Here is a 23,525-nt window from a genome sequence, read left to right as displayed (position 1 = left end):
TGAACTGGACTTTAAAGTCTCAGTTCTGACGAACAAAGCATCAAACTTGTGTCGGAGCCTCTGGGACATGCCGACTATGTATGCATCTACAACATACGCACACGCATTAATTTCTCAAACTTGTTTCTTGTTAAAATTCAACGTTTCGGACGTATGTTTCTTTTGAGTTGCGTTCTCCCTTTGGTAAGAAATCAGTCGTAAACCAGGCTTACCGTACGCAGTAGAGAAAGTGAGAGTGATAGTCGGCCCAGACGAAGAAATCATCACCCACGGTACGATTTAGCTGCTTGTAGCTGTTCTGGAAGTAGTTGAGTACGCTGATGATGGTGCAGTTGTTGTTGGTGGGTGCCAGTGGGGCAAGGCAGATGTCCTTAAGTGTGACTTTGGTTCCATTGTGGGGCACTTCCATCATCTCCACTGCTGTTTGCAGGTCCAGCACCTAATGCAACATTAACAAGGAAGGGAAGTCATGGACATTCATGGATACTGTCACACGTATGTTCTCAGAAATACACTAATTAGCGAAAGTGATGGAACCTTCCAAGCTGCACAACAAGATGACGTCACGCGTGACATTATTAGGAGGGGAGGTGAATGCTCCCCGTGTGACGTGGCAGGACGATAACTCGCATTAAGATGTCATCTTGTGATTTCACACACAATTACGTCATCGCCTTGGTGGCAAGGCTTATGCTTCAAGTGCTAGATTTATCTTTGTTCAATTTAAACAGTATTCTATAAGGTAAGCCCCTAAGAGCAACACAACTTTAAACAAAACTACTATATTGGATCATTTTTATAAAAGTTATAGTAACCCCATGCTATACAGAGGAAAACACACAGACTGAAAAAGCTTAGCATTAACACTTTCAACTTTAGTTAGAAGCATTAATAAGGATCTCATAGTAACACAAGAACACTGCCTTAGTTCATCCTAAATAATGCAGCATAGCTCCTGGCAGAGGAGAATACTATTTACCTTAACAGTACAATTTTATTATTTTATTATTACTGATGTTCACAAAAAGCAGTTTTTTTCACACAAGTTTGCAAGTTTAAATTTCCCAATTATTTCGAATGCTACAGTTTTGTGGTTAAAAGGGCAGGAAATTGTCAGCACTGAGACAAAGTGGAAAAATGACAGGAGGCTAAACTGAAACAGTGCGTGTGGTTATAATGACTTGGGGTGGGAACAGCGGTGCAGTGGTTATCGCGCAATATTCACGATCCTGACGACCTCAGTTTGATTCCCGGCCACAAGTAGCGAGTGATATCCAAAAAGTTTATAAGCACCCCCCCCCCTTCCCCAAGCGACACTGACCAGGGAGGTGAAGCATCATCAAACAACCCTCGTGACTGATACACATGGGGAGGCTTTCGCCCAGCAGTGTTTTGAACCCATGATGAAGTTGACAAGACCAATTGGCCTTATATAGTAAGCAGTAGGTTAACTAGCTATTAATCTCAATTGCACTGCGATAAAACTAGATATCAGTGTACACTTCGAAAATAAAATGATCCTGCACCAACGTCTTCCAAAAAAACATGCAAAAAAAATCCCCGAGCTGCATTCACAATCAGCAAAGGAAGTGTTTATAAAACAATACAACTGTGCAGGTTTTTTGCGGTTGCGCTGTCCAAGCGTTCGCTGCGTTTCCTGGTTGCGCTGCGCTTCGTTCAGCACGTTGTCCGATGCTTCGCTCCACGTGACAGGGAGCTCCGTCAGCAACTGAACTGAAGTTTGAATTCGAAGCGTCGGGCAGCACGCCTGAGCAACACGCAGCACAACCTGAAAACGCTTGGAAGATTTCGACCCTCAAGGTGATGGATGGGAAGGTGCCCGTCCAGTGGTGAACTGACAAAACGTATAGGTGTACCCTAGTGCACGGCGTAGTCCACACACCTGGAAGAGAATGTCCAGGCCGAGAGGTGGACCAAACGGCACAGCATTTCCCGATGGGTAAGGAGAGTAGGTGGACGAGTTCATATCAATGGCCTGTATGATCAGCTGCTCCGTGCGGAAGAAGGGCCCGAACTTCGAGTCGAAGTAGTCCTTCTCGCGGCGAGCCTGGCTGCTGGGCGCTGACCACAGCTCCACGGGGTCGGTGGTGATGGTCATCAGGGCGAGCCCCGCTGAGCACACGGCCACGAGCACCAGCGAGCAGAGCAGCACGGGCAACGGGTGCAGCACGCAGGTGGCGCCCCAGCGCGCAAACCCCTCGCGCAGGGAGCTCTCAAACCGCTCTCCCAGGCGCTCGAACAGCGACACGCTCTGGGCTGCACACACGAGCAAGGCACGGACGCCATAGCGGTGCTTAACAAGGCAACATTCCTGCACTCTACGCATACAGCAGCCCCTTGTTATCTTAATTAATTAACAATAAAACATCTCACAACAAGCAAACCGTTTCCATGTCATTGCTATTTTTTTAATCATTAAAATGCTCTCTCAGCTGCTCCAGCAACAATACTAAAACTAGTAAACTATTTTTTTTATTTTACCAGGTGAGGCCTACTGAGCTCTATAGTTTTTTCAGAAGTGACCAGGTCACAAATGATAGCTCAAGAAAGTGGCTTATCACATGGAAATGTATAGCAGCCAAATACTCTCAAGGCATGTTTCTAAATGTGGAGGGAAAACCAGAGGACCCGGAGAGAAATCCATGTGACCATGGGGAGAACATGCAAACTCATATCTATGAACCCATACGGTTTACCCCTATTCTTGTACAGGGAAATTGAGTTCAGGTCCATATGGCGTACAGCCGTTTCAATACGGGCAAAAACATTTTCTATTTGCTTGTGTTTCTCCCTTGTGATGGGACTTTGTAGGATGAACGTTGAGATTTATAAGGGCACGGGGTGACCAATGAGGTCTGAATTGGTCTGTAATAAGGTAGGCACTGATAATGGGTTGACAGGTATGCAAACTCCAAATATACAGGCGTCAGTTGGGATCGAACCCATGACCTCCTGTCTACCAGGAGAGGAAGTCAACATCTTGCCACCATAGCACCCTCTGGGCTGAGCACACACAGGGGATGGATGCCACAGGGCTTACAAGGCAACATTCCTGCACTCTACACTAGCACAGTCCTCTGAAAATCTTAATTAATCAACAATAAAACAATTGACAACAAGCAAACAGCTTCCATATCATGGATACACAGAGTAACCATGTAATGACTCGAATACAAACATCTTAATCTAGAACTTATCCAGGACGGATTTACAAAGTCACTTTAGTACCCAGTCAGAAACATAGTTAAAACATAAATAATTATAAAACAGTACACACACATCGTCTAAATGCTCCATACATTAAAATTCTAAGGGGAAGGACGAACACAAGATTTAAATTGTTTGTAAAAGAAAACCTGTATGTTTTACATGCACGACTGGCCGAGTGAAACGGTTTAAACTAATATGTTTAATGTACACGTGCATGCAGCCCCTGGTCAATCTACTGCTGGATGAGAGCCTCTCCACACCGTGCGAGTCGTGGGGGTTATTGGACCACATTTCACAGCACTGGGCCGTGCGGGTTGGTGAAGGCAGGGAACATTGAAGTACAATACAACAACGGGTTGTGCTAGAGTGCCAGATGCCGCTCACAACGCCCGTAATACTTGTTTAATGTGTTGCGGTCACCCGTTCACTTTCCAATCTCAACTAATTATCTGCTTGAAAAAAAAGAAAACTTACATTTCATACAATTTCTATGCAAATGATATGCTTGTGTAAAATTTAGGTTAATACAGTGAACCCATCTGTATGAACGAGACAAAAATGGCATTGTATTCGATTCCCAGAAGAGAATTGTGATTTTAGAATTGGAACAGCAGCCAACATGTGAATTGAATCGGTTAAGCTTTAATTTCCATGGACCCATATGGCAAGCCAAGTAGCTTGGAAATCTAAGTTTAGCATTTGTGTATATTGAAACATGTTTTGCACCGTACGTAGCCAACCGTGTTAAATCGGAGGTGGTATGGTGTTCGTCTACTTGAGTGGAAAAGATTTGAGCAGCCACTCGATAATTTCAGCAAAGGACAGCACGCGACAATAAACTGAACAATTTTCTTTATTTTACCAGGTAAGGCCCACTGAGCTACATAGCTGGCTATCACAAATGATAGCTCAATGAAATGGCTTATCGCGCGGAAAATTATAGCAGCCAAATACTGTAAAACGCACGTTGATTATAAATGTGGAGGGAAAAACCGGAGGACCCGGAGAAAATGCCACGCGACCACAGGGAGAAAGACACGCAAACTCCAAATATACAACAGGAGTCAGGGTCGGGATTGGAGCAACGAACTCCTGCACACCAGGCGAGGGAGTTAACATCTCGCCACTGCTGTGGGGAGGGGGGGGGGGAGTGAGGGGGTGCATGAGTCATTCCCCACCGTTGGGGCTGGGGTCTCCGTTGATGGTGTTGCTCGCTTTGGTGGTGTGCGAGATGGGACCATAGTCCGACTCGGCCCCCACGGGATTGCTGCGAACGCAAAGTCACACACGTCAAATAAAGGCACAAATTGGCATCAAATTATCACTCAATGTCACCGGCCAGAAGAAAAAGGGTCAGGTCCCTTTTACGTTATTCGAAAAGGAGTAGACCATGTGTGCTGGTGTCACAGTGAAACATTTCCAAACTTAAAACTACCTATTCTTGGTTCTTTCGTTAAAGTCGCGTATAAGGGAAACAATAAAATGAGTTGGTGTGCGACTATGAAGTGACTCACACCATGTATGTGGTTTAAAGTAGCATTTTTATTATTTTATTGTTTCCCTTATACGTGACTTTACCGAAAGAACCAAGAATATGAATCCCTGCAGTCACAAAAGCTTCAAAAGAAAATAAAAAATTACCTGCAAATAACTTAATTGGTTAAAAGCACACAGCAAATTTGCCTCTCCTGTAGACGATGCCCAAATGCAAAACTAATTGTCACCACAATCCGTTGAATGTAAGATTAAGAATCACCCACATCCACATTAACCATAGAAGCGGATATTGCACCATTCTCATATCTGTAATTACCAACAGAAAAAACTTAATTGGCAATCACACGTTCCATTTATGGGCACGAAATTCCAGTGCCGTACCTGTAATAGCAGAACATGCAGACGACGATGCTTAAGAAGATCCAGAGGAATGACATGTAGCTGAGGACCATGATGACAACCATTGCATCCAAGCCAAAGATGGTCCAAGGAGGAGGGGTGGGGGGTGGCTGTGGCTTGGGCCCACACATCAACGCACAGTCTTGGCAAGAGCACGGCCCCGTGTCATCATCCACAGACTTGTTACAGCCGAGTGTTGCTACGTTCATGGGCACCATGGGGTCCTCCGGCGCGTCTGCACGAGAGCAACAAGGCACTCGCGGTCACGCGCACTGCCAATGCTGGCATTCCTAGTGCCACTGAAGCTTAGGAAGCCACTGGAACATTGCACTTTTAAATTATTCAATTTCCCACACCTCCGATTAGCACGGTTGGTTACGTATGGTGCGAAAGAAGATCAACATACATAACACACGTGCATACCACAAGCTGCTTTCTTCACGTTATTTACATCAGATGTTAAGCCAGAATAGACCCCTCACCTCCCACTGTTGTATACGGCCCTTTTTCCATCTTTAATATTAACAAGAATTTGCCAATGCATATATTTTTTTAGAGAAATAAAGAAAACACGCAAAAGTCAGCACCAGCAAAACACCAGGTGTTGATAAGTAATGAGAAGTGAAGGAGGGCCAGGATGGCGGAATAATCGCAACCTTGCTCAAGGGAAAGATAAGGCCTAATGAAAGACGCACACGTCACCCGTGCAGGCAGAGAGGAGACAGTTCGCGTTAGCCAGAGACATAGTTAAGTCAAAAAGCTCAACCATTTATCCTGCATTGCTTTTAAAGTAACGTTAAAGTTCGAAATCCAACAACAGGAGTAGGCTAAAATTATCGATCCTCACGCTCGCTCCAATTGGAGACCAGGTTACGAGCTACATCAATGAACCATTGCCCATTTGCTAATCCAATACTGAATGTTAATTCATCTTTAATAAGTTTCTGTACAACCTGACCGAAGCGTATGACAAACACAGAATTTTTACTAAGGTCAAAACAAATTCTCTAACCTCAGGACATAGGCGAATAATAAGGCAGTGTTGACTCAAGGGCAATGGAAGAGAAGCAGAGGCGCCTTGTCTAAATCGTAGTGTGAGAGAGCGGACAGACGCCAAGCAATTATTTCAGCACCTGCGTTCACAAGGCTGGGAAAACGTAGATAACGCTCCCCCACCGCAGCTAGGATAACACACCATACGGGCAAGCCGAGAGGAGGGAGCAGAGAGAGAGATGCCTTGAAATTCCTCGGGGAAGGCGTCAGCAGACCTCAGCAAACAAAGTAAGTTAAATCAATTACAAGACAGTCACACCGAACATTGATACTTACACTATTCACCACAGCGTTATAGCAATGGTCAGCCACAGTGGAGGTATTAATTCTGCCATGTTTCAGATCTGCCTTGTGCTCGCGAACACGGTCCGAGACATGTTGTTTCGTTTCCCCAATGTAATAATCACCACAGGTTCAACTTAGTATGTAGACTCCAGAATATTGCATGTCAGGAATGACATCCTTCACAGATGGGATTAGATCACGGATTGTGTGTACTGTACTGAATCGGACCTGGATCTTGTGTTTGTTACATTGGGGAAACCTTTGATATTGTTTTTTTCCGAGACCAAGGTGCTCTGCAAACCTTCGGGCTACTATCAAAGGTTTGTTCATGAGGCCATCCAGATATATAAACAGACATAACTTCAACCGGGAAGATGGATACAGATTGAGCAATCATTGGAAGGATGTTATTAACCAGGTAAAACCATAACTGCTTTTGGCTTGCCTTCATATCCACATCTCCAGTTTCCTAACCCTCCCACTCCAAGCCCTGCCGACTTCCCCTCCCCACCCCGGCATTTTTTGCTGTGCTTGTGTCTTAACTTGTAGCCTCCACTCCCCCTATCCCTTACCCCCACCCTCACTCTCTCTCCTCCCTGGCTCCTCCCCCCTTCCTCTTGCCTATATGGCCTCTTGTTCCAGCAGCCCTTTTTCCCACTTCAGCAATTGTTTCTTGCTGTGGTTGTCCCACCTGATGACGGACGCTTATGGTGCGCCCGAAACGTCGTGATTTAATTTATTTTATTTTATACCTAGGTGACTTTACCGAAAGAACTAAAGAGTATGGATACAACTAACCATATCACACATTACCAAATAAAAGTATACATATTTTAAAAGGTAACTGATTCACAAGATAATGTACTACTGAAGTCACTTAATATTGCTTAATAAGTGCAGCAGCAATATTTCAGTGTTGTGGAGAGATAATTAAACTTTATCCAATTAATATGCCGACAATAATCACTGGTTATCTACTTGGCGTCAATTTGTGGTGAGAGCCATGCAATTGACCGACATGCCGAGCTGGTTACAAAGGACATAAGTTCAAAGTGTTTGACCTGGAATTGAGCACAATTTTTTCCCTGTAGCTCCTTGTGAAACTAATTTAACATGGCTCTTTAACAGAAAACACTAGTGTTGTTGAGTACTGTACATGATGCATAGAGTCCAGTTGCTGTTCATCGTTGCACGATTGGGAAGATGACATTTAATTTAAAATCTGTTTGTTAGTTCCCATTCCATGGAAATCATAACACTGCAATTTACTCACAGCGCATAGTAAGTCTAAAGAGAGATCGATTAATTTTGCAATGGTGAAAATATTCTTAGCTGAACGTGATTAAGACAATTTGTCCATTTGGATATTCTAATTTGTTTGATAAATGGAGCTCTCCCTGAAGGAATTAGCTCATAAGCTCATCTCCATAAAGAATCATGTTCATTAAATGCACTACACAGAGACTGGCAGTGCGTTCCACGAAGCTACAATGTTGAGAACAGGTTTCCCTCGCGTTACACAACTCCCCAAAAACGCAAATTCGCAGTTACGCGATTAATATTTTAGGTTTCAGAGTTACATGCTCAATAAAAACCCCAAAAATAGTAAGATATTTATTTTTTAAATTAACATTATTGCTCACTGATAAAAAGTCAAAGTAAAAAAATATATTTCTGATGGCGTCACTGCGTCAAGGTAGCGCCCAGCGTTATGGGCTGGGCAGCAAGTGGCCCAAGGAAGCGTTCAAGAAGCACTGAAGTTACTCCTCATTAAGTAATCTTTGAATGTAATAATCTTTTTTATATTAATTATGGGCATTTGTTAAATTTCTTAAATATTTTTTTTGTAATGTTTACATCATTAACTATTACATCTATACATATTTTGTAAATCCAGGGCTACAATTATTAAATGAATAACTTAAGTTTTCTTCGGTAACGTACCCCTCACCCCCACCCCCGTATAACATGCATGTCTATGGGAATATATGCTTCGTGCAGCGCCATTCGACTTGCGTGCTGTTTTTCAGGAACGCATGTTGCGCATGGAGGAGGTTTCACCAACCTTCACCATACTGGTCAGTGTGGGTTGGTGAAGGCCAAAGCCCAGAAACAGTTTGAATATCATACACTACTGACAGTAGCAAACAAACTCAGCTTGCCAGGTTTGCACAAACTTATTTATCCATTTCTTCCCTTGCAAATGCTCCACTTGGGAATTCTGTCCCACAGGCTATTTTGCCAAGTTCCCATAACCTTGCTCAATTTACAAAAATGTGTCGACTGTCACCCATTATGACTTTAATAGTTCTGTTTGCTGGTAGCCACTTGACGTTTTGGACCTTTGGGCCACTACTCAGCAACTGTGTTCGGGAATAAAAATACCTGCGCCACCGCTCCACCCTAAACCGGCTTCCAGGCCTCAACGTGTTCTATGAGATTTCCACAGCGATCCGAAGATAAAGATTTGTTTTTGACAGAGTGTCCTTTATAGGCCGGGGCGTCTCAAAGAGTGCTTTTACACGCAAAACGAGCAACCTGCATCTCATCTCATTTCAAACATACAGATGATGCTCAAATGCAGTGCGATTGCTGTGTGCAGGGTACCGGTGAAGACGGGGTCGATCTGGAAGGGGGTCTGCCCATTGCTCGTGCTGCACATGTACTCAATCCAATTAGTGGCATTGCAGTCCTTGGCGTCGCGCCCACACAGCAGCCCCAGGGCCTTGTCGTTGCTGGAGGGCGACGTCACGTCCTTGCACGAGTTGAACATCCCTGCAAAATCGGGCCAGCGCAAGGCGTTGAGCGGCGATACTGATCAGGAATTTTGCCACGAGTAAAGATGCAGCCCTGCAAATTTAACTTGCTCACACCACTGGTGGTGGAAAGGACTCCAAATACAAGGAGCTCGAGAGAAGTCGATAGGAGCACCGAAAATAAGGATAGGTGGTGTACTTTGTTTACATTGCCTGCCACGCACGGTACGAAAATCAACACACATACATAATTTCACATTAGCAGATGCATGAACACAGTAATTACAGAAGAAATATAACAAAATATTCCTCCAGGTAAGAGATCTGCAGACCAACATTCGGGTTATTCTTGCGTCACTAAAAGTATATTTGTGTCATTAAACCCTTTAGGGATCCACAGAGATCACAAGGTTGAGAAGTCTTGCCTCAAACTCCACAAAGTCAGAATACCCCACATTACTGCTCTCAGTTTCAGTTCTAGAAAAATAAATGAACGAAAAATGCACAATAACAAATTGGTCTATCGAAACCCTCAGGCACTGCTTGACCCCTTACCACACCCACTGTCAACTCCTCACCTCTCAACCCGCATCCCGACCCCCATATAACCTCTACTTCAGAAAAAGGGGTTTATGTTTTTCTTCCAAATGAATTTATGGGCAAGAAAACTGTTGACTTCCTATAAAGTGGAAGTATTTTTGATTTAAACTGAAGGTATTAGGGTTGCGAGTGATCCAATCTCAAGGACGAGGATGTTATTTTGACCGTACAAATATTGGATTGTAATTAACTGTACAATAACCTGTCACATCCGATTAGCACGGTTTGCTATGTAGTGTGTGAAAGAAGTTCAACATACGTAACCATTTGGTCAATATGGGTTGGTGAAGTGGTTGCACAGGACCTGTTTGGATGTCACTCGCCACTGTCAGCCACGCTAACAACGGTGCCACAAGAGGGAAATCTTCATTCAGCAATGGGCTGAGAAAGGGTCTTAACAACCGTGACCATTTAAATGCCCACTCAACAAGATCTCCAATTGGAAGTTAACGAACAGCAAATTCCCATGAACTCACCATTTGCAAAGGTTTTAGAGATGTAGTACTGAAGTCTGGTGATGCTCGTTCCTGTGGTGTTGGAGTATTCGGTCTGTGTGACGTTGAGGAAAGTGCTCTGGTTGACGCTGCACGTCAGCTCACAGTAAAAGGTCATTAAGTTGTAGAAGCAGGAGGGGCATCTGCAACACACCATACGTGCATTCTCATCATTAAAGGCAGTTAGCATGATAAATGTACAAAATCTCTCCCTATATATAATACATTCTAAAGGCAATGTATGAATGTTATTCATCAAGAATTGTTTTATTTTCCTGCTTTACAAATAATCGACCTTTCGAGCAAATGCAGCTACAGGCTGAAACTGCGAGTAGTCGTAGTCAGTTTACTGTTGGGCAGCGACGGATGTGCTCGGCAGGTACACTACCTGGACAGGAACTGCAAGGGCAACGCCATGTTCTCCTTGAGGGTTCTCAGCTGCTTAACGTTGCAGCACGTGGACACGTTCTCCTGCACCATGCTGGGACACAGCTCCTGCAGCGGGATCCAACACGCGCTCAGTGTTACCCCACGACGCTGCTTCCCGAATGTTTGTCACACTAAGTCGGTACTCACCACCTGAAATACATATTCTTTAAGATATTCTTTGGGTATTTCGGTAAAGCCACGTAGATAGAAAAAAAATATCACAATGTTTCGATCGCAATGCAAGCAATCGTCATCAGGTGAAAAAATAGCGAGAGCTGCTGAGGCAGGATGTTCTAAACGTGAAAAAGTTAGACGGTGACAAGATTGTTATCAATCAAAATAACAGCCCAATTTCCGATAGCCTAAAATCGGTTCGAGCTAAAGGGTTGAATTCCACAGTCACCCCTAAGCACATCCCAGTTGATGATATCATTGCCCAGGTCGACGTAGCCCTTGAGGGTTTGGGGGACATTCCTGCAGACATGGCAAGATCGGATAACCCTGCAATCCTCAAAAATGCTAAGACACCTATTAGCAACATCGGCAAGGATGAGCGCCTTGAACTCTCTCAACTAAAATAGAGAGATGACATATTCATCCTCTCAGCCGACAAGGGCAATGCCACTGTCAAAACCACATACAACAACAAAATTCAGGACTTACTTAATGATGGTAGCTATACCAAAATCAAGAGATCCCACTAACCACCTGGTTATGAAAACCAACAATGTCATCACTGATTCGACATCTTTAATCGAACCAACCAAGCAGCTTTCCTTGAAACCCTCTGCTGCTAGACCATCCAGATTTTATTGCTTACCAAAAATCTGTAAAAAAGATACACCACTTCGGCCTATCGTCTCCACCATTGACTCACCCACCTACAACTGGCCCAATTTCTGTCTGAGACCTTACAACCATTCACTGGTAAGACCACCTCAGCTGTACTTAACTCAGCTCACTTGGTATCGTTAATTAAGGATATCTCACTATCTCCAGGTGATTGGCTTGTCACAGTTTCGATGTAGTATCTTTGTTTACCAAAGTTCCTGTTCCTGATAACATTGCAATCATTGAAGATTTGGTCCAACAAGGACTGAATTCTGATGTACCGGCCCTGGTCAGACACTGCCTCACCAACACTTACTTCACCTGGAATGGAACATTCTACAAACAAGTTGAAGGTACCCCTATGGGTTTTCCCTTATCTCCAGTTGTAGCCAATGTTTTCATGGAGAAATTTGAGACAGATGCTATCCAGGCATCCACCCTACGTCCTTCCTTGTGGAAGAGATACGTTGATGATACGCTCGTCATCTGGCCACATGGCCTACCAGCTCTGGACCAAGAACAATCTGATGAACCAATCAAAACCATCACCTTGCTATACATAGCAGGGGTCAAAAAGATTTCCAAGATCATGAGCAAACACAAGATCCAGGTTCGATTCAACACAGTACATAAATTTGTGTCTGTGAAGGATGTGATCCCTGACATGCAATACCCCGGCGTCTACAAACTAAGCTGTGTCTGCGGCAGTTGTTACATTGGGGAAACTAAGTGACATGTCTCGGACCATGTTCGTGAACACAAGGCAGATCTGAAACACGGTAGGACCAATACCTCAGCTATGGGTGATCATTGTTTTAATGCTGTGGGCACACACGAAATAGATTTTTCCAAGACGAAGGTACTCTGCAAACCCACTGGCTATCAGCAAAGATTCGTTCATGAGCCATCCAGATATATAAACACAGACACAATTTCAACCAAGAAGATGGGTACAAACTGAGCAACCATTTGAAGGACGTTATTAACCAGGTTAAGTCATAACTGGCTGTGATGTTTAGTAGTTATTTTCGACTCTTTGGTGTTACATTAACAGGTTAAATTCCGTTACATTAACAGGTTAAATGTCTAACACAGGCATCGTTGCTCGTTTTCCTTGATGTGGCGGTGGCTCTACGATCTTACATTGACATGCTATCTCTCACAATACAAGGGCCACCTCCGCAGCTTTGTCGTCGTGGAGGTTGCCCAGCTCTATCCAATCTTACATTTACATGCAAATTGCTTCACTAGCCCTGCCCACTTCGCTTATGACCCTTTGGCTACACCCATCTCAAACCTTTATAATATCCTGCCTCAGCAGCTCTCTCGTTATTTTTTCACCTGATGACGATTGCATGCGCTGCGGTTGAAACGTCATGACATTTTTCTATCTACGTGGCTTTACCGAAAGACCAAAAGAATATGAATTCCTGCAGTCATGAAAGTTAAGTCATATTCTTTAAGACCTTGATAAACAAATCATCAGCCATGATCAATCCACTGCTGGAGGAAGGCCTCTCTGAAATCTGTTGCCATCTCGTGGTCCTGCGATGTAGAAATTCATCGAGCTTCTTCACAGGAGCCAATTTAATCGATTCATATCCAACGTGACCTCGGACATGCATCCTTTGGCTCCCTCACAATGCTAGACTAGACCACCGGCCATGATCCCATCTACCTATGACATGTCCTGCCCAATCTTTCTTACATGTATTCACAGTCGAAATTGCCATTAAGAAAGTAATAATGCTAAGTAAAATGTTAATTTAGCAGTTAAACCAAACGACACACCAACCTGGAATGTGACTGTACTTGATCGAATTGAATGTAAAGCAGTTAGGATCATTGATGACGTTTCCTTCCTTAGCCGCTCGAGGTAACCTCACACGGTGTATGAAGTACGAAATCGCGCGTAATAAAGTCATCAAGAGGGGAGGGGTACACATGGCATCACACAATAATGTCATCTCATTGATCAATAAGCTTTTATCATATAATAGGGTTTTCCCCTTTTTTTCTGGCAGCAAAACTGAAACCTTTTTACAAAGATTCATGTCAGCATTAACCACAATACCTGCAGTCAAAATAAAAAACAAAAAACATACTATGATAATATATGCATTGTCCTTGAAACGGATTGGTCCACACCAACGGACGGCTTTCTTTTGCGCCTCGACCCAATTGGTGCTCGACCAGATGACGCCTTTTGGCATCATCTGGTCGAGCACCAATTGCCTTTCGTCGTCATCTGGTCGAGCACCAATTGGGTCGAGGCTCAAAAGAAAGCCGTCCCTTGGTGTGGACCAATCAGTTTCAAGGACAATGCATATATTATCATAGTATGTTTTTTGTTTGCATTTTGACTGCAGGTATTGTGGTTAATGCAGACATTCATCCTTGTAAAAAAAGGTTTCATTTTTGTTGCCAGAAAAAAGGGGAAAAACCCTATTATTACATTTTGGTACTGGCAAAGGAGGTCTAATGATGTAAAAGCTTTTATCATTTAAGCGCTGGTTTTCATCACCAATTTTTGGGAAAACCGTTGATAAATGTGGCTGGTTTTGCCATGACAATTCCCTAAAAACAGCGGAACTTTATATCCACTCAGACGACGGAATCTTCTACACGGGAGCAGGAAAGTGTCATCACTGAGCAGAGATCCACGAAAAATGAATACTTCTCGATTATCCGCGATTTTTAATAATCCGCGGCTGTCCTCACCATCATTAGATAATAGAGTCTACTATATTTATAACGCAATTTTTTCATAACATGGTGTTCTTCAGGAACCCAAATGGCGCCTTATAGGAAAACATACCATATTTTGCTTTGGTGTTAAACAAATACAAAAAAAGTAATCTCATTCGGTGTCCAATCTGTTACCAAAATGAAAGAGTAAGCTACTCTGCCTCATTACAGATTCTCACGGTGAATTTAATTTCCCCCATTATGTGAGGACGGTCAGATTTGTTGGTGCAGCCATTTACCTTGAGGAGTTCGTAGCCTTCGTGAGGAAGAGGCTTAGCCGTGCCATTGTAGAAGCAGTTGTAAGCCTTCTGGGTTTGTGGATTCAATCCACACTCTCCGTACCACACACAGTAATCGGGCAAGTGCACCTGGTTCCTATCTTGTTCCTGCCGAAACAAGAAGACGAGTAAAAACGTTGGGAAAAAACATATTTCATCGTCACGTGCGCCAACAAAGAAATACAGTCAGAATACAATGTTAATAACACAACATACATTGGATTTGTATAACAACTTGCAACAACATCTCACGATTCTGTACAAAAACAGTGGGCATTTCTATTTTGCAGACACATTTATCAGCAGAGGAAAAAAGGAAGGCCTTAAACCTGGATTTGAAGAGGCAAGGAAGTCGAGAGCATGGATGGCAGGGGGAACGTAGTTCTAGGCTCTGGGACCAACAGTGGAGAATGAGCTACCTCCCACTGAAAGATTGACTGGAAGCTTCCAGAGTAAGCATTGGTTGATCGAGCAGAGAGTGTATGTGGAGGGGAGTAGAGTGAGATGGGAGGGAAGAGGTGAGGGAGGACAGAACAGGCAGGGCAGCAGTGAGATGGGAGGGGAGAGGTGAGGGAGGAGAAGACAGGCAGGGCAGCAGTGAGATGAGGGTTGAGGTGGTTAGGGAAGAATCCGTGGAGAATCTTGGATCATCCGGAGTTTGGAATTGAGGACGAGACTGCGTCATTACTGAATCTGAGATTTTAAAAAGAGATTGAGTTAACGGAGTCAATGGCAATCTCTCTCTCTTGTATGGCTGACGTAGATGCAGACCAACAACCAAAATTTCACAATTCCAGATTTCAAGCTTTCGTGACTGCAAGGATTCATACTCTTTGGTTCTATTCAGTAAAGTCACGTAGGTAAAACAAATTAAAATAAATTTAAATAAAATAAAAACAATTAAAACACGACGTTTCGGAGGCAAAGCAAGCTTCCGTCTTCAGGTGGGACCAGTCACAGCAAAATCGCTGCACCAGATGGTGCACCATCGATATAAGTTGAACATGGAGGGGTGGTTGATAAAACGTATAAAAACGACTCCTAAGCCTGCCAGGTGTATCTCTGAGCGTTCAGCTTTAACAAAGAAGCATGGAAACTTTAGACTCTCCTTGTGCGGAGAGTATTAACGAGCAGCAATAACTGCAAGGGTATTAATTTGCCGTGGAAACAAGGTCTAGGAGGTACAGTGATACGAATTTGCTTCTCTTGCTCCTCCCCCTTCTCTTACCTAAATAGCCTCTTGTTACAGCAGCCCTTTTGCCCACTTCAGCAATTGTTTCTTGCTGTGGTTGTCCCACCTGATGACGGACGCTTGTGTGGCGCCCGAAACGTCGTGATTTAATTTATTTTATTTTATACCTACGTGACTTTACCGAAAGAACCAAAGAGTATAGACAATCAAACCCAAACAATTCCAAAGGTGCCTTAGTTTAAAACTTGGGCACAAATACTGTTCAAGGCCTATAAACACGAAAAAATTGCTGGATTGGATAACTGTCCATAAATAATGAATATTCATCACTTTCATGTTCATATATAGGTGTGGCATGTATTTATATTGGCATGTAATTTTTTACGTGCTGTCCTGGACAATTATCGTAAGTAATGGTAGAATTTTTCAAAAAGTTTTTGGAAATGTGAGATTAATAATTGTTTTGTATATGCTCTGTCAGCAGAGCTTCAGCAATAAAAAAAAAGTTGGGTCACAAAACACTATGTAAAATAATTTATAATGCCATACCCCACTTGGATTTACATACAAGCCGATTATAGCTGGTTATTCTAACCATAAACATAAAAGGTTAAAGTCTCTGCCCTTTGTTGCGGTTCTAAAGCAACGAGTGAACCGTTTATGAGTTCCCTTTTGAGGAATTGCTCATAGTGTTATTATCACTGTAACAATTGTTCCTTAAATACAGAAGAAAAACCATGCACATGCATGGCTTCTGTAACACTTGCAAACACGCATTTGTCTAAATGCAATGAGTTGCCTTCTGAGCCACACGAGATGGCTGTGGAGAGGGGAGGCGCCTCAAGACGTGCGATGATGTTGCCTGACCCAAAGAGCTCTTCCATTTATTGCTGTTTTGTTGTACTGTAGTGACATCAGGGATGCTGTGTGATGCCGGCTTTAGCATAACACGGCGTGCGATGCACCGTCATCGCGTACACCCTGTAGGCGGGTGTAGGATCAGCCCTAGCGGGGCTTGTTGAGCGCTGAAATAGCGCGGACACCACGCATAGCGTGTAGTGCAGGCTCCCACAAGGGGGAGCGGGAGAGTGTCAGCCCAGGGGCAGGGTTGCCCCGGGCTATGGCACTCTGGTTGACCCCGTAGACACGTGATCTGGAGTGTCCACAGAGAAGGCTCCAGGTGCGGGGGCTAGGGGGTGATCACGTGTCCAGGGAGCTCTCGAAAGGGATCGAGAGGGAGCTGGAACACTCGCGAAGGTGGGCAGGGCAGAGGGCGGAGCCGGCCCCGACCCGGGAGGATATAAGGTAGGTCCCTGAGAGGGACCGGGGTCGCTTCGTTCTACAAGATGGAAGCTCTACGTTCTACGTCCGACGTCTGAAGAGGCATCAACACATGGCCGGGGACCCGAGTGAGAGTCCAACCCTTCGTAGCTGTAACTCCTATGTATAGTGTAGTTAGCTGGGTGGTCACCACCCCAGGCTGTATCTGGTAAAGGGCCAGTTACCCCTTTGTGTTAACGTGTTGATGTTAAATAAATGTGTTGCCTCTAAAGAATAGCGTCTGCGACTCAGTTGGACTCGCTACAACTGGTGTCGGAAGAGGTTAGCGTCTTGCACAGATGCTGCACCATACCAACCGTCTGGGGGTGGGTATGGCGACATGCGGATTTTCTTCGTACCCAACAGGTCGCATACTTCCCGCAGTAAAGTGGAAGAAAACATTTTCCCTTGATCAGTCAATACACGCTCAGGAGCACCCTTGTCTAAGACGTAGCAACGGAGAAAGGCGTTGGTGATGGCTGTCGCCGACTGGTTGGGGAGTGGCCAGGCCATAGGCCAGCGTGAGAAATATTCCACCCCAACCAACAAGTACTTACTACCCCGGGGGGTAGCGGGAAAGGGACCAAGGATGTCCAGAGCTACAAGCTCATTAATGCGGGACACCTAGATAGATTGCAAGGGTGGACAGGATGGCTTTGCTGGCGGTTTCCATTGCGCACACTGCACGCAGCCCTGCAGCAAATCAGCCACATCCTTTACCATGCCTGGCCAAAAGAAGTCAAGCTGGAGCGTGGCAAGGGTCTTGTGTACCCCCAAATGCAAAAGGCGCTCATGGACAGCCCATACAGCCTTACCCCGCAGGGCGGTGGGTACGACAATCTGGTATCGACGCACGCTGCCATCCCATTTCAGTAAGAGGCCATCGCGCAAGATGACGGACGCGACTCCCCCACGGCCCTTATCCCCCTCGGGCCTCAGAGCGTGGCGGCGCAACCTTAGGAAAGAAACGTCCTCCATTTGGAGTCGTCCCCAATCAGCGAGGTCGAAGCCGAGAACGGCATCCCGTGCGACAGACTCGTCAGCCACCTGACGAGTCTTGTCGCACCCACCCCTGAGGAAGCCATTTCGGCCAACACCGTGAGGGATGGGGCGCGAACTGTCAACTGGCTGCTTACACCGCCGAGCCCAAGAAGCATGCGCACCCGTCGCTCGGTGGTAACCGCGACAAAGCGTCGATGTTCGAGTGTTGGGTACCCTTCCGGTAGGTGACGGTGAACAAATAGTCCTGTAGCGCGTATTGCAGCGCCGCGTGATCAGACCAAACCGTAAACTATCTGCCATAAAGATATGGCCGGTATTGCTGCACAAAAAAACTGATGGCAAGCAGCTCACGGCTGCCATATGCAACAACGCATTCTACCCCGTCCACAACCTGTGACAAAACGCCGCCAATGCCAGTGTTGCTGGCATCTGTGTCGAGGATGAACGGCGCAGTAAAGTTGGGGTAGCGTAGGGAAGGGGCATCAACCAACGCCTCATGAAGCGCGAATGAAATTTTTGGCCTTTGGCCGTCAGCGTGTGGAGGGGCTTAGCGATGGAAGCAAACCCCGCCACAAACCGACGATAAGATGCAAACCCGATAAAGCTCTGCACCTCCTCCACCGACGTGGGGGTCGGCCACATCCGGACGCAAGCCATCTTCTCGGGCATGTTGTCAGCCAATCAGGCATTGACACCGACCCGGAGGTCAGTGTCAATGTCTGATTGGCTGACATGCCCGAGATACCGCACGGATTCCCGCAAGAGGTGACATTGTTGGGGCTTGAATTTGAGATTGGTCGCTCGCATTTTAATAAAAACAGCCCTCAAGTGATCTAGGTGTTCCTTAAATGTGCGGCTAAAGACGATGACATCATCCAAATATATCAGACACGAGTCCCACTGAACCCCAGCCAGGACCAGTTCCATCAGACACTAGAATGTCGCTGGAGCAGAGTGGAGACCCATCGGGAGCCGGTTGAATTAAAAAAGGCCCGGTGGCGTGCGGAAGGCCGTTTTGGGCTTGGAGGCCTTGTCCGGAGGCCTTGTCCAGAGGCAATTGCCAAAAGCCGGACAGAAGGTCCAGTGTGGAAAAATAACGTGCACCCGCCAGGGCGTCCAGGGATTCGTCCATCCGAGGAAGGGGATGTCAGCTACTGAAATTTTATTCAGTTTGCGAAAATCCACACAAAATCGCAAGCTGGCATGATGTTTTTTAACGAGGACGATCGAGGCCTCCCACGGGCTGGTGGATGGCGAAATGATGTCCCCTCAGCCAGCATGTCATTAATAGCCAATCGGACATGCTCCTTCTCCGCCGAACTCAACCGATAGGGGTTCTGCCGGATGGGAACGGCCTACCTGATGGTGGTGAGCCACCGGGCGGCCGGGCAGTGTGCAGCTCGGCCGGCGGCGCTTCTCCTCCCCCCTCCGGTGCTGCCAACCCCGGTGCTGTTGAGTCGTCCTCCTCTTCCACTGGAGCCCTGGTACAAATTTTTCTTTGCATCTCCATCATAGTGATTCAGCTAACTATTTGGCCACTTCTGACGCCAGTTGTAGTGGGTAGAATGGAGAGCGAGATGTCTTTAGAGGCAACACGTTTATTATAACAAGGGTAACCTTATATATATCTGCGGTTATGTGTTTCCTCTGCCTGATGATGATTTGCTTGTGTTGCGATCGAAACGTCGTATGCTATTATATAATTTTATTTTTATTATTTCTACGTGACTTTACCGAAAAAACCAAAGAGTAATTCCTGCAGTCACGAAAGCGCCTAATCAAGTTCGAACCACCTTTACGGGAAGGTATGAATTCTGTTGTTTTTGTGTTTCTCTGCTGGTGTGTCTACCTTTGTGTCTTGAGTTGGATTTGTGTTGCTGTGTTGTCTCTGCCTATGGTTGTGTGCCTGGGGACCTCTAGGTGTGCGCTGCTGCGCATTGGGTGCCTGACAACTGTGTGCCTGATAACTTGTATCATGCAAATTTGTGTCCCATTGTCTGTGGACCTTGGCCCTCCTACATCGCTCGCCTTCTTAAAGCCTCGGGACAGATTTACTTTACTCCTTAACTGTGCGCCTGTCTCCCCCCCAAAGGTCTCTCTACGGTAAGTATTCTATCACTATCTTAAATTTCACACTTAACTTACAATTTAACAATCTTTGAAACAGCGTATTCAACCAAACCATGCTTTGTGTTTTAACCGATCGTTTGTGTTGCTTTATATCAGGGGTCTCAAACTCGAGGCCCGCGGGCCAATTGCGGCCCGCGGAACGATATTTTGTGGCCCCCTACTTGACATCAATTTTTAATTTATTTTTTAATTATTTTTTCCCATAGCTCAGGCTCGTGACAGCTTCCGGTGTTTGTTGACGGTAAATGTTTTGGCGGCATGAAGCTTGTGTAAAAAAACATAAATTAGCCGCATCATTGTTTAAGCCGGTGTTCAAAGCGTGTAAAAAAAGTAGCGGCTTATAGTCCGGAAATTACGGTAGTTTTTTTTTATTAACTTTTTTCTATTATTATTAAATGTGTTTTGTTTTTTTTTTGTCACCCAGCCCCAGTCATGTCTTTCTCAAAACCTGCCGTGAAGCGAAAGGTTGGCGACGAGCACAGAAAATTTCAGGAAAACTGGGAGACGGAATATTTTTTTGTTGAGCACAGGGGCACCCCGACGTGTCTTATATGCACAGAGAACGTTGCGGTGCACGAGGAATACAACATCAGACATCATTACTTAACTAGACATACTGAGGAGTATGCAAAATACCAGGGAGATGAGAGAGAGGACCGGGTCGTCAATCTTAAAACATGTCTACTGAGGCAACAAGATTTTTTCAAGAAAGCAAGCAAAGAGAGTGATGCAGCAGTCGAAGCTAGCTACGTGGTGAGTGAGATGATTGCTAAGGCGGGAAAGCCATTCAAAGATGGCGAGTTCATCAAAAAGTGCATGTTACAGGCTGCAAGTATAGTCTGTCCGGAAAAGAAGGGTCAGTTTAGCAACATCAGCCTTTCAGCCAACACAGTGGCAGAGCGCATTTCTGACCTGTCAGGTAACATATACGATCAACTGCGTGAGAAAGCCAAACATTTCCGTGCATACTCAGTCGCTCTTGATGACAGCACAGACATCACTGACACTGCGCAGCTCGCAATGTATGTCCGTGGTGTTGACGACAATTTTGAAGTGACGGAAGAGTTGCTCACAGTGAATCCAATGCATGGCCAGACCACCGCTCAGGAGATATTCCGCCAGCTGTGTGATGCCATTGTCGATGCCGGTTTACCATGGAAGAGGTTTGCTGGAATAACGACCGACGGAGCGCCATCAATGACAGGGAGGAGAAATGGACTGGTGGCACTTGTTCAAAGAAAACTGGAAGAGGAGGGTGTGGAGGAGGCCATTGCTCTGCACTGCATTATCCATCAGCAGGCCCTTTGCAGCAAATGCCTGAAGTTTGACAATGTGATGTCTGTCGTTGTGAAATGCATCAACCATATCAGATCCAGGGGCTTAAAGCAGTTCCGCGCCTTTTTAGAGGAAATAAGAGTCAGCATATGAGGATGTGCTCTACTTCACCGAGGTACGTTGGCTCAGCAGGGGAAACGTGTTGAAGAGGTTTTTTGAGCTGAGAGCAGAAGTGAAAGCCTTCATGGAGAAGGATGGGATGGCTGTTCCTGTGCTAAGGGATCCCAAATGGCTCATGGACTTAGCTTTTCTTGTTGACATAACACAGGAGCTGAATGTACTGAACAAAAAGTTACAAGGCCAGGGACAGCTTGTCAGTGCTGCCTATGACAAAGTCAGAGCATTCTCCACAAAACTTGTGTTATGGAAAGCCCAGTTCTCTCAGACAAACCTCTGCCATTTCCCAGCATGCAAGGCACTCATGGATGCGGGCACACCATTCAGTGGTGAGAAGTATGCTGATGCCATTGTAAAGCTACAGGAGGAATTTGATCACAGGTTTGCAGACTTCAAGACACACAGAGCCACTTTTCAAATTTTTGCTGACCCCTTCTCCTTCGATGTGCAAGATGCCCCTCCTGTGCTTCAAATGGAGCTAATTGACCTGCAGTGCAATTCTGAACTCAAAGCCAAGTTCAGGGAGGTGAGTGCAAAAGTAGACAAGCTTGGAAAATTTTGGGGGGAGAATTGCCCCCCACATTCCCTGAGCTTTCCAGGATGTTCAAGCGGACCATGTGCCTTTTTGGGAGCACATATCTGTGTGAAAAGCTCTACTGCACCATGCACTTTAATAAGTCAAAGTACAGGTCCAAACTTACTGATGAGCATCTTCAAGCCATACTGAGGGTCTCAATTGCTTCCTTCCTCAAGCCAAATGTGGCTCAGCTGTGTAAGAAGAGGAAGCGCTGCCAGGTCTCTGGCAGCAAAGAGTAGGTAAGAGAAGCCTATGTTCTGGAGAACCGTTCATGTTCTGAACTGTTATTAATAAAGATTGAGAAGATTGGATCAGTTGTACTTTTTTTTGGAATACTTGATGTGGCCCAGCCTCACCCAGACTCTACCTCCAGCGGCCCCCAGGTAAGTTGAGTTTGAGACCCCTGCTTTATATAGTTTCAAAATTTTGCTAAAACCTTTTTGATTTAGTGTGATGTTCCGTCTCTCTGTGTCCCCTGGTATATCTGTGTTAATTCCCCCGACTTAAGGTCTGTATATATATCTGTGGTTATGCGTTTCCTCTGCCTGATCGAAACGTCGTATGCTATTATATAATTTTATTTTATTTTTATTATTTCTACATGACTTTACCGAAAAAAACAAAGAGTAAGGGTAACCTTAACACGATGGGGTAACGGCCCCTTCCACCCGATACTCTACGGAGGTATATCCTCCGGGCTAACGCGCCCTAACACTGGGGAGGCTGACGTCGACCCGACCCTGGCTGGGGTCCGGGTCCCATCTTCGAGCTCCTCTTCAGGGTGACGGCTTCGGGTCTTCAGGTGGCAGCTTCGGGTCTTCAAATATACAACAGCAGCCGGACCCGTTCAGGGGTCCGGCTTATATAGCCAGTCCCGGCTCTCCCTGCCCCTAGCCGCGCCCTCCTTCTCGAACCTCCGAAAAGGACCTCGGCTGTGGACACATCATCCCCCCAGCCCCCTTTTGGGGGTCCAGGGGTCCATACCTCTGGTCACGAGCCTCCCTGGGTTCAACCTGAGTGCCACGGCCGAAATCGATCCGGGCACTCTTCCACCCCCTGTCGTCCTGGGGCTGGCACTACATCCGGGGAGCAGTGGCATCACCCAGTAATGCTACTAAATGTGTATCAAACACACACATGAATAAATTTCGTATGTAAAGCACCATGAACACAGCTTAGATAAACATATTCATAGCATAGGCCCTCATGTGACATACAGTATGCATTCTATATATATGAACCTATACAGTG

General features: G+C 45.5%; 1 protein-coding gene across 1 annotated transcript in view; it reads right to left on the bottom strand.

Moving 5' to 3' along the window:
• The window catches only part of NPC1 (NPC intracellular cholesterol transporter 1), a 72,922-nt gene that overhangs the window by 42,042 nt on the left and 7,355 nt on the right, over positions 1–23,525 (bottom strand). Inside the window, exons 2-9 of the mRNA XM_032961497.2 lie at positions 14,563–14,709; positions 10,704–10,810; positions 10,298–10,458; positions 9,073–9,240; positions 5,110–5,362; positions 4,410–4,498; positions 1,904–2,277; positions 213–439 (exon numbers count right to left, since the gene is read on the bottom strand). Coding sequence (XP_032817388.1) covers positions 213–439; positions 1,904–2,277; positions 4,410–4,498; positions 5,110–5,362; positions 9,073–9,240; positions 10,298–10,458; positions 10,704–10,810; positions 14,563–14,709 — 1,526 coding nt within the window. The remainder of the gene's footprint in view (positions 1–212; positions 440–1,903; positions 2,278–4,409; positions 4,499–5,109; positions 5,363–9,072; positions 9,241–10,297; positions 10,459–10,703; positions 10,811–14,562; positions 14,710–23,525) is intronic.

Source organism: Petromyzon marinus, chromosome 27 (genome assembly GCF_048934315.1).
Source record: "Petromyzon marinus isolate PM22_M1 ecotype Great Lakes invasive population chromosome 27, UKy_Petmar_22M1.pri1.0, whole genome shotgun sequence".
Taxonomy (NCBI): domain Eukaryota; kingdom Metazoa; phylum Chordata; class Hyperoartia; order Petromyzontiformes; family Petromyzontidae; genus Petromyzon; species Petromyzon marinus.
The sequence above is the reverse complement of the archived record's forward strand: the minus strand, read 5'-3'. Positions and strand labels throughout refer to the sequence as shown.